Below are 12091 nucleotides of genomic sequence, written 5' to 3'. Positions count from 1 at the left end.
CCAAGATTTACTTGGTTTGCGAGAAAGTCAGGCAATGGCTCTATCTCTTCCTTCTCTCCATATGGGGTCCAGAGTAATATTTTCAAATTATAGAGGACAGTTGAAAGGTTCCTGCCTGATACGTTTGAGACTGAAAAGGGAGCAACCATTTCATATATGTTCTCCATGTTGCTTATAGGATGAATGGATGGATGTGTGTGCGTGCACACACATATATAAAGGGAGAGAGGGAGACACAGAGGACAGACCAAGCCTGGGAACTTAATTTTTGTATGCATCTTTATAAAAGCTTCTCCAGATGTCTGTCAGTGGAATGAAAGGTTGGGCTCGGTTGTATAAAATAGATTAACACCTTAGTATAGTATAAGTTTCTTTCCCAAGCTACTAGCCTTTTGTAACTATGCAGCTCCCCCACTGCAGACATCTGTAGTGGTGTGAACAGAAATTCACACATTTCCAAATATTCAGAGTTCAAAATGGTTTAGGGATCTCAGCTGTAGCCTCATGGAAGAAAAAGTTCACCTAATGGATTTTTGTTATCGTGGTCTAACTACATCTGCTATCTAAATAAATAGCTTTGAAAACAATGTGCGATTCTACATTCCTTTAACTAAGGAATGCTTTAATTGAACATATGTTACATTTCACATTCCAAAAGAAAAGTGGCTGAGTATCTTTACATTTTTTTGCTGGCGCCAAAAAAAACATTGCAGCGTATAAAAACATGTGCACCTGGCTGGGAATTTAGCTTTCATGATATGCTAAAGTGATTTGCTTGAACACCATTCAGAGGTCTTGTGGGATGCATGTTGTGTCACAGTAATTTATAGCTCCTTTATTAACAGAAAAAGGTGCAAATGAAAAATTTAAAAAATGTTACATGTTACTGAGCACAACAGCAATTTAACCTGATGCCTCAAATGTCAAGCTGAAGTAGAGAAATAAAAATTATTCACAAGAGAAATATGTTCCACATAGTAATAAATAGCTAGAAAATATTTGATAAATGTTTAGAAGTTAAGAGCTGAATGAATGAACAAACAAATGAAGGAATAAAGGGATTTTGGAAAATCTGATTTCACCAACATCGTGTGTGCGTGTGCGTGTGTGTGGTTGGAAAGTATTTTTCAAGCGGTGTAAAAGCTAATAACTAGTAATCAAAATGCTTTACCTATGCCTTGACAAATTTCTAAAAGAACTCGAGAGTTTTGTAAATTAAACAAAATTCATTGGCATTTGAGATCTCCCCTTTTCTAGTTTTCCATGCCTACCCTTTTTTTACTTACAGTATTCCTGAAAAATGTTCCATGCATAATATACTTATATACCCCATAATATACATATATACTGCATAAGACCCTGGGTGAGTGAAAGAGGGTGGAAGAATAGCTGTTAAGAATCTGAAAAGTTTTCACATCATGGGAAAGCCTTCCTTCTACAATGTAGTGCTAAAAGTGAAAAAGTATCTGATCAAAGATAGACTGAACCACAGCATATTGTTCCAAAATGTTCAGTATTAACATCAATTAAAATAAGGTATCAGTTTAAAGACCGGATTCTCAGTATTAGGATGAAGCTAATCATTATGTTGGTGAATGTGTAGCTGTGCTTGCGTATTGTGCATTTATTTTCCTGAACAAATTAATTCTGATTCAGAAATCAACCTCAGAAAACACACGTAAAACAAGAACACCTACAGCCTATTCCAAGTTAATTAAGCTGTAGATATTAATGAAAATAACATCAAACTATAAGCAGCAGAAGATGGGATGTGAAGACAAACATCTCATTTTAGGCAGTTCTCCACAGCTGTCACAACTTCTTGCAAAATGTTATCTCGATTCTCCCTCGTAATCTAAAACAGAATTCACATAAAATATGGATTAATATTAGTTTTCATTTATTTAAAGTAACCAAAATGCATGTCTTAGAAAGTGGAAATATTTATGAAGACTTTTTATGTGTCCCTAATTTTTTATGTCCCTAATCTCTAAGAACAAACTAAGAATTGTCCATTTATCAGCTAGTTGTTATTGTTTTTAATTATAATACAGGGGTATCAAACTCAAGGTGCTTAAATCTGGCCCGCAGATCCAGCCTGGAAATAGAAAAGGATCAGCCTGTGATGTCTCTGGCAGCCAAAACCAGGACACGCACACGCACACACACACACAAACCTCCCATTCCTCGTTTTTGGCCAGCAGAGTGCTGCAGGAGGCCATCCAGGGAGAAAACAGGGAACGCAGGGGCTATGCCTGCCCCCACCCAATGCCCTGTAGGAGGCAGACGTCCTGTCTCCTTCCCCCTCAACTTTCTGGCTGGCCCACAAAGAACTACAATGCTGATCTGGCCCCTCGAAGAAATCCAGTTTGACACCCCTGCTATAATATATAAGAATTCCTTTATTACCATATTAGGAGGGAATAGTCCTTTGGATTCTGACTTTTCCCTAAAGTTATTTGCTTTCTACTGATAAAGAACCCATGCAGATTAAATAGGTTGTGGTTAGTACTGCAGATGTAAAAAATATAAAAACATGCAGGGGAATAGATTGCATATCACCAGTAAAAAGTATACAAGATTTATACACAGGATGTCATGCTTTTAGTATAAATGTAGGGCTCTGAAAAGAACTTGTCCCCCCACCAAAATATTTCCAAAGGGTGAAACAATTTATAGCCCATATATTTACACTGAAAGTAATAAGTGCCAGTATTCCAAGAATGCTGGAGCTAAATTAGCAGGAGTTAAATTAGACAAACGGGGGAGGAAACATCAGGATGGGAAACAGAATCAGCCCATGGACTCACTGAGGGCGTTGTTTTTCTGGGGTATCTAAAAACGAGAAGGAATAAGGTGGGGGGGGGGGGGGAAGAAACAGGATTATAAATCTATAGTCCTTGAAGCTTGTATCAAAATAAATTGACCTAAATGCATTTTCCTGCATTGATTTTATGTCTGGTACTTCTGGTTTGATGAGATTTCATTTAAAAGAATGCGACATTTTGTTCTAGGTGCTAGAAACAAAGAAACATGAGACTGACTTAAGTTGACCAAGAGTGAAAATATATATATTGCAATTGTGCTGATAAATAAAAATGGAAGACTAGTATAGATCTATTTCAAGCTATTTAGCTCTCATCAGCTAGCCGTACCCTTACTGGGAATCGAACCTGGGCTGTATTACATATTAGGCAGTTATATTAGCCACTAAGCCACAATTGCAACATAATTGTAACAAGGCAACATTAAAAAAAATGGCTTTCTGCCTGGGTGGCTTCCAGAGTGAGCCGATAGATAGAAAAGGAAAGCAGTATGCTCCCTCCCATATTTGGGCATACCAGGGGTTGTGACACAATACATACATACATACATACATGCATGCATGCATGCATACATACATATTTATAAAATATAATATTATATATGTGTATAAAATATATAATAATATATAATAATATATAATAACAAGTCATAAAATAGAACATGCTATCAAAACCTAAAAACTTCAACTCCTAAGGTCTGGTGCTGGCTCCCAATAGCATTTCCCCTACCCCCATCCCCTGGGAAATTTTTTAAGAGGGAAAAAAGTATATTCTTTATTAGGACTATTTCAAAAAAATGATTTGTAGTGAGCACCTTGAAAAGCAAAGTCCCAGCACCCTTCTGCATGATCCTGAATAGAAGTATCACTATGAAAATAAAGTTAAATACTCAACTGAAGACTTGAGCCTGGGGAATAAAAGGTGTCCTTACTTTAAAGAACAGCAGGGAGGCACTATGATCCTGTTCAGTGTAAGGCTTGTCTTTTGAACCATTTTCAAAGCACAGGCAGGCCTATTCATTACACTTTTATCTTTTCCTCCAATAGAGGTTTCAATAACCAGCACTCCAGTGGTGCAGGCGGCAGATTCTCCAGGGCACACATGGAGTCATATGCAAGCTTTGTCAATAATTCATTACCTACGGAACTTACCGGTAGTTAAAAGTTCACAAGAATAAGCAATGTTACTAAATATTAAATTCACTACCTTTACCTCAGATGCCATTGAGATAAATGTGGGGCAAGAGAACTTGATTTCTGCCAAAGTCGCTGGAATGGCCACTGAAGTTGTGTTTTGCATTTTCCAGATACTTGGAATCTAACCATATGGAAGCTGAATTTCCAGGGTTTAGTATTAATATTGCAATAACAAATATAATACAAGGACATATTCATAAATGAAACTCATTAATATTAGGCTGTATCACTACTACTGGCAAGAATATTAGTGATAATGGAATGCTTAGTTTCTTTTGACCCCCGGAATAAGCATTTGGCCTTAATTTTGGAGATGTCTTAACCTCGGCCCGCAGATCAGCTGATCCAGAGAGGGCCAGAAGTTCTGTTTCTGTTTCCGGCACACTCTTGCCAGTCCTAGTGCCACTGGGCTGCTGCTCTTTTTGCATCTGCCACTAAGAGAAGGGGCGTGGTACCTAGGGTTTGTGGGAGCAGCCTCCGCAAGGCCATTCCGCGTGCATGTGAGGCACGTGGGGCATGTTCCCCCTTCCCTCCACAGGAAATGGTGGGGACTGGCTGCGTATGCATTTAAATATTTTTGGGGAGGGCTTATTTTGGGGGGAGGGCTTATTTTAGTGTATGCGCTCAAAAACCCGATTGGGGAGGTCTTATTTTCACGGAAATAGTATTTTTTTCTAAAACGTCTCCATATTCTCTGCAATGCATTTGTTTTCCCTCTCCTGAGCTGGTCAGAATGCACATTAGGAAAGTCCCTTGACTACTGCTGTTTATCTGTGAAATTTCTGAAGTCACATTTTACAGTACCACATTTAGAAACATCTCAGAGAAAGTTGTGTTTAGACTTTTGAAAATGGATTGGTATATAAGCTCAATGAATGAATCTATTTGCAGCCATTTAAAATGAATACTTTGACTTCTTTATACGTTCTATGTAGAGGGGAGATGAACAGGATGCACTTTAAATTTCGTATCTAAGGACGGGTGCAGCTGAAGCCCAGGCATAAGAGCTGAAAGAAATCCACCACAGAATCAACTTTATTTCCAGTAGAAGCGAGCACCTGTTTTTTCAAAGGGAATTGTTCCAAACAAATGTTAAATAAGATGTCAGACCATTGCATGCCAATAAAAACAGACTTTCTCAGTGTATCTGTCTGTGACTTACACTGAAGACTTTCACCTCTTTTCTATTTCTGATCTCTTCCACAAGTCTCAAAGGCTTTCCTTTAGGCACTGGGATTGTTCCAAGTATCACAGTCCCGGATCCATTCAAAATTTGTTGGACAGCTTGAATAAATGTCTGGCTGAAGAGCTCCATTTTACCAATCTCATCAATTATGCATACCTTTTTCACTGAACTGCTGTCAAAATCAGTCTATGAGAAAAACATGTATGGTATAAAAACACTTAGTGGCAAAATGCAAAGTATTTTTACATGACTTAAATCACAATTTATATGAGGGATACATTATCTGATGCCTCTTGTTCTTAGGGCTCCAGCTCAGAGGCAGCAGGACAAAAGAAATTTTCAGTGAGAGCTGCAAGACAAAATATACTCTGACCTTCAGAGAAAAAATTCAAGATAACTGTTTCTTACAAAAATATTTTACACGATAGTCATACATTTTGAAAGACCATCAGTCCAATAAAAGGGCAGTTTAATGACCAAGTTCCATATTCAAAATTGGCTCTGTGTCTAATGTGGTGTATGACGGACTTGTACCTTACAGTACCACATTCCCTGCAGTTCCACTTATTATGCACATTGGTCAGGAATGTTTGGAGTGTCTGTTCTTCAACATCTGAAGATCACAGATTCCCCACTCCGATCTCTGTAACTATTTTTTTTAAAAACAAAACATGAAAACAGAGAATCTTAGGATTGGAAGGTACCTCAATGGTCTTCTAGTTCAACCCCTGCTCAAGGAGACCTTATAACATCTCAGTCTAATGGTTGTCCAGTCTATTTTTGAAAACTTCCAATGATGGAGCTCTCACAATTTCATAGGCAAGCTATTCCATTAATTGTTCTGTCAGAAAAAGTCTCCTTATTTCCAGGTTGGATCTCTCTTTAACAAGCTACCATCCATTGCTTCTTGTCCTGCCCCACTGTGCTTTGGAGAATATGTTGTTCCACTCTTCTCTATAACAGTCCCTCAAGTACTGGAAGACAGTTATCATGCCCCCCTCGATCCTTTCAGGCAAAAGCTAATGGAAAATCAATTGGTTTTATGTCTTGCTGAATTCCCCCCCACCCTCTATATGGAAAGCTAAAATTAATGAAGGAATACAAGAACTGTTGCCACAATTGATAAAAGATAAGAAAAGAGAAAGTAAACAACAAGATAGGCCTGAAAAGGGAAAAAGCATAAGAAAAAGGCACAAAATAATCTGGCTTTAATTCTGGTATAAGCTGAGGAAATGTTACCAGTCTGTTATTTTTCTCTAAAACAATAGAGTTCCAGTAGTTCCTATGGTGTCTCTTTCTTGAACTGACCTGCTTTGAAGGTCTGACATTTTAAGACAAATCTACCTCGTTCTGAGTGACTTCATGAACATAACCGTGTGTTTTTCTTTGCAACAAGACAGAAGAAGTTTGTCACTGCCGCTTTCTGGGACTTTTTTCAACTTCTCCATTTAGGTCATTTCTACCCACTCAAATATGAACAAAAACCATTGCTGTTTTGCTTTTCAAAAACAGCCAAAATTATCAAAGTGTTGCTACTAAGCTGGATTCAAATACTTAGTTATTATCAAGAGATATTTCTATATATTTGAGATTCAAATAATTTGGAAGTAGTCTGAGTTACCTTTAAAGTATTTATCTATGACAAGACAGTAAACTATATAGCTGAAGTACTATTTGCATCAATATGTGTAAATCTACACTGGAAACAACAGCTGCTAAAGGCCAGCCAAGGGCCATATTGGCACTTATTTTCTGTAATGTATCTTACTTACGAGACCACCTTGCTATGTCACTTGCATTACCATGAGAGAAATAAACATGTTCATTTACAAGTCTTTAAATTCATGATTGCAAAGTTCAGTTAATAAACATCTGCAAACGTGTGAAATGAAAACCTCCAAGAATAAGCGTGATCACACTATTTTGAGGCCCACCACTTTTACATGCAAATTTAAAGCCCCATAAAATATAGCCTATGCATTTTCATGAAAATGCGTACATTATTCAAGAAAACATACAGTTCTACTATGTAACTTACGTTTCTCAACAAAGGAAGAGCCAACTGTTCAAATGAAGCTAGATCTACAACATATTGGCCAACTCGATATTCATGCCTTGCTGCTGAATGACCAGAGCTATATAAAGAAAATACATACAGCCAAATATTTATCTGACCAAGTATAGAGAATCAAAACTATGAGCAAATCAAAAACCTTGTATGTTTCAAAACACAGTAATGTTCTTCAGGGGAAAAATAGACAATAAAACAATATGGGATATATTTATACACATGGTTTTAATTATGTTAGTATTAGAGCTTCCAATCTCGTTGCCATGCCCCTTCTCCTTCTAATGTTTCCTCACCTTTTTTAAGTGAAATGACTGCTAACATCCCAATCTATGTAATCAAATATAAAAACAGAGCCATAAAATGCAGTTGGAAGGAGCAAATAGTATTCAGAGACATAATAGCCTTGAGGTGATAGTTCAGAGTGAGGACTGCCTACTGTCCTTACAAATGTTCTAAAAAATATAACATAATTTTTAATTGAGACTATTTTGCTGATTTCTTCAGCAATTATCACTGCACATTATTATGGGGTGGTGCTAAGTATGTCCCTCCTACATATCGCAAAAGTTTACACAGTATTCAGTTATGGGCTAATTTCTTACCCATAAATTAAGACCAACTTAAGTATTACCCTAATAGTCACCAAATGATAATTTTACAATCTTATCTGCCGTTTCAGAAATTTCTGCTCTTCATATTTGTGAACCACAATGGCCTTACATAACCATTCCACTGAGGATTTTTAAAAAAAATAGTGCCAGAAAATATATTTTAGAAGTTCATTACCCAACTCTAGATAAAATTCCTCTTTTTCCATTCAGAGTGACAACATCAAACCCTGTCCTCCGGCCACTTTCTCTCACTTCCTCTGTGTAAAATCCATCAATGGGGAAACCAGATGATTTCAAAATTTCAGCAGCTTTCCGAATCAATGTTGTTTTTCCAATTCCTACAGCAAAAAGCATTTTGTTAAGCCTCTCTTTCAATTGTATGTATATAAAACAAAGCAAATATTATTTTAGGACTATTTGACTCCTTGTTTTTACCTGACCAATTCATCGTGGTCATTCATACTGTAAATCTTTTGCTCTCCTAATGCCACAAAATATGAACCCCATTCACATAACATAATTAAATGTGTTGGGGGCAAAATGCCATGTGAACAGGAAAACTGATTAATTCTAAGAGGGTTGATTATAGCCCTTAAGATCTTTGAACTATTGTCCAAACAGCTTATTGCGGTAGTTAATCAATCTTTTCCCCATCTGAAGTACAAACACTACAAAAATTGGATGTCTACAAACATCCCTTATCTGGAGTTAGTTTGGTTTTTACTTCCCCACCCAGGTTTACTATCTGTGAATGTGTGTGTGAAAAACAGCAGGGACATATGGAGATGTCACTGCAATTTCTCTGGCAAAAAAACAAGGAACTGGGAAAGGAAATGAAAGCCACCAACTAGAAAGAGACAACATTGCTGAGTTATTTCAATTTATGTGCTTTCAGTCCATGGAGGCGAGTCATTTATTAGAGAAAGGGATCAGATATATCATACAAAGGCTGTCATAGAGTAGAAGGTCCAACTAGCTTTCTCCTCTCAAAATGTTCTATAATTCTAAAGTCTCTCCACTAATTTTTCGTAGCTGGTACTAATTAGGACTACCAGATCTGCTCTGCAAAACTCCAGAAGACCAGTTGATTGCAGCAAAGAACTGTTTTCTGTATCTTTTTGTTGACATCTTGCAGGTCAGATCTGAAACCCTAGTACTTATTGCCTGATTGGTCCACAAAAATATTGTCATGGGCCTTGTTCTTCATTACCTCTAAATCGCTCTCCAAAATACTCCTTTTTAAGGGAAATTTAAGAGCCTTCTAGTTCCTTTATCTTAATCCCTTACTCTATTCAGAAAGCCAGGCTTGATTCTTTATCAGCCAGAGTGTACCAGACAATACCAGGCAGCAGGCTTAAAAAGAACCTCAGCCTCCAGTTACTTGTCCATGTAGGAATGTGAAATGGGAGTAAGCTCTCCCCACGCATCAATTCAAGAGAAAAGCACTTTTCCTCTGCAACTGTATTGAGAACAGCAGTTGTGTTTGCTGCCAGCAAATGCCATTCTCACCCCTTCTTTTATAATTAATTGTATTAATCATATCATTTCCCTGCTTATTCAGATATGTCCTGCTTTATTCCGTTCCTGATTGAGTTTTATCTTATCTTTTTTCCAGGACCTCAAAGCAAGGATATACATAAAGGGACCCTCCTTCTATTTCATTGGTACATAATCTTGCGAAATGGGTGGTGGGGGAAGAACAGCTAGCCCATCTTCCCTAGTGAAGCTAGATTTGAATACTCAAATCAACCCTAGTCCAACACTTTAACTCCTATGTCAAAATATACCTGTTCCACATTACAAGATACTCAGTAAGGACTTGTACATGAATAAATAAACACACAAGATAGTGGTAGATCCTATATTACTGGAAGGGAGGGGAGCATTCCTCCTTTGCATCAATGAAGGGTGTGTTGTTAATACTGGGAATTGGAGACTCATTTTCACACTTGAGCCTCTCTTCAAGCAGTGAACTGAGTTACAGAATACTGAAGAGAAATCCACTGCCATTTTGGCCAGGCATTCCCATGGATCAATTTCTGAAGGCCAGCCACAGAAATACAACATCTTCCAGAGATTTTTGCAGCTGCTATCTCTGTCAAGATCTTCTCCAGATGGAATTAAGAAGGGATTTCATCTTAACTCCCACTTCCTGCAGAACACTACCCAATAAAAGCCTATTCTTATTAATATAATATCCACTCCATCCGAAGTCTGTCATTCTGTATAATCTTATCAATATATATAGAGAGAGACCACTGCTTCTATAGTGAACAGTCGTTGCACTGTGGATGAATATTAACAGATTAAGAGTTGGAATGGACCTTAATGGTCATCTAGTCCAATCCCCCCCCCCTCCCCAGGAGACCCTACACCATTTCTGACAAATGGAAGTCCAATCTCTTCTTGAAAATCCACTTGAAGACTTTCAGGAATCTATTCCAGGGACAAGTGATCTGCAAGTAACTAATAAGAAATGGCGCTGTGGGCCCGCCATGTATATCTCATTCACTCCAAAAATAAGCTCCACCGTGTTTCCGTGGGGAGGGGGGGGGCATAAATTGGGCGCAACACCGCAGTCTGATCTACAAAAGGAGGTAGGGATTGATGCGGCTCCCAATCGCATCGGGAGCAAAAGGACAAACTGATCGTCCGATGCACATTAACTCGGAAGAAAACCTCTCCTTCTCTCCACCCACCCATAGCCGGAAATAAGGCGTTGCGAAAGCAAATCTGCAAGCGTGTCTTGCCGGCTCTTCTCCGGGACCCCCGACTTGCTCTTGCACGAGTCCTAGTTGGCCGCGTGCCGAAGCAAAACCTGGCGGCCCCGGAAAGGCCTCTCGTTCTCTTCCAGCTCTTCCCCGCTAGTTCTTCCCCGCTATGGGCCGTGTGCTTGCCCTCTATTTCCTGCGTTGCCGTGGGGGGGGGGAAAGGAGTTACCTGGGGGTCCCGTGAGAAAAACGTGCGTGGCCATGTTGGCCAGACGGTCCGAGAGAAAGAGAGCCCTGCGCGGGAGGGGGAGAAGATAGTGGCCCTGGCCCTTTTTCCCCCTTTTCTTTTCCTTCAGCCGCTTGGGGGCGGAGAAGAAAAACTGGTGCAGCTGCTGTAGCCTTTTCTTCTTTTTTCTTTTGCAATCTTTCTCCGTTTCCCGAGAGCAGTTTTTCAGAGATTTTGGAGCAGAGGTCTCCGACCTTGGCAACTTTAAAACTTGTGGACTTCAACTCCCAGAATTCCTCAGTCAGCTTTGCTACCTGAGGAATTCTGGGAATTGAAGTCCACAAGTCTTAAAGTTGCCAAGGTCGGAGACTCCTGATCTGGAGGATGGAGGGAGTAAATTCTGTTGGGACTGACTTCAAAGTCAAAGCCGTGTAATACTGGTAGTCCTCGACTTACAACAGTTCATTTAGTGGCCGTTCATAGTTACAACGGCACTGAAAAAAATGACTTCGGACCATCTTTTACACTTATGACCATTTCAGCATTCCCCAGGGTCAGGTGATCTAAATTCGTACTCTTGGCAACTGGCATGTATTTATGATGGTTGCAGCATCCTGGGGTCATGTGACTTCCTTTTGCAGCCTTCTGACAAGGTAAAGTCATTGGGGAAGTCAGAATCACTTCACAACCCCGTTACTGACTAAACACCTGCAGTGATTAACTTAATAACTTGGCAAAAAAGGAGTAAAATAGAGCAAAATTCACTTAATAAATGTCTCACTTAGGAACATTAATGTTGGGCTCAATTGTGGTCATAAGTTGAGGACTACCTGTAATTGCAATGTGTGGATAGTGAAGCCTCCTGCCAGTTTCTCCTTGAGGGAAAATCCTCCAGTGCTGCCACGTTGGGGGGAGGAGTGTTTCCCCCTCCTTTCTTTTGATAATCAGGAACTTCCCTTGATGTCAGTCATATGTGTACCCAGCTAAAGTGTAATGTAGTCCAGCCTTTTTGATTATCTCTTTGGTAGGGCCCTTTTATATGATTTTTTTTTACCCAGGGCACTTGAAATGGCAATAGGTAGCTTTGTTACATTACTTAAAACATCAGATTTATTTTGCTCTTTTTTTTGACGCAATGTTTCTGATTGTGGTATGTTGTACCAAATGCATTTTATCTGAATTGAAGAGCAATTCTGGACATTGGAAATAAAACAGCAGTGGTGTCCAAGTGGGGATCAGTGGAAAAATATGGAACTGATTACAAA

General features: G+C 39.0%; 1 protein-coding gene across 1 annotated transcript; it reads right to left on the bottom strand.

The window, feature by feature from the left end:
* Window positions 1-261: 261 nt before the first annotated feature.
* Window positions 262-11050, bottom strand: NTPCR (nucleoside-triphosphatase, cancer-related). Its single transcript, XM_032216891.1, has 5 exons — window positions 10830-11050; window positions 8065-8227; window positions 7246-7342; window positions 5184-5393; window positions 262-1855 (listed from the first exon to the last, which is right to left on the bottom strand). The coding sequence occupies exons 1-5, from the start codon at window positions 10861-10863 to the stop codon at window positions 1787-1789; spliced, it is 573 nt and encodes a 190-aa protein (XP_032072782.1). The 5' UTR covers window positions 10864-11050; the 3' UTR covers window positions 262-1786.
* Between the last annotated feature and the right edge of the window lie 1041 nt (window positions 11051-12091).

The sequence above is a fragment of the Thamnophis elegans genome, chromosome 4, assembly GCF_009769535.1.
Source record: "Thamnophis elegans isolate rThaEle1 chromosome 4, rThaEle1.pri, whole genome shotgun sequence".
NCBI classification, from domain to species: domain Eukaryota; kingdom Metazoa; phylum Chordata; class Lepidosauria; order Squamata; family Colubridae; genus Thamnophis; species Thamnophis elegans.
This window is presented reverse-complemented; position numbering and strand designations above follow the sequence as displayed.

Excerpts from the sequence above, each read along its gene's own strand:
- NTPCR (XM_032216891.1), bottom strand. The coding sequence starts at position 10,863 with ATGGCCACGCACGTTTTTCTCACGGGACCCCCAG. Across the intron at positions 8,228-10,829 it reads TTTTCTCACGGGACCCCCAG|GAATTGGAAAAACAACATTG; the intron begins GTAACTCCTTTC and ends TTTTTGCTGTAG. Across the intron at positions 5,394-7,245 it reads CTCTTCCTTTGTTGAGAAAC|ACTGATTTTGACAGCAGTTC; the intron begins GTAAGTTACATA and ends TTTTTCTCATAG.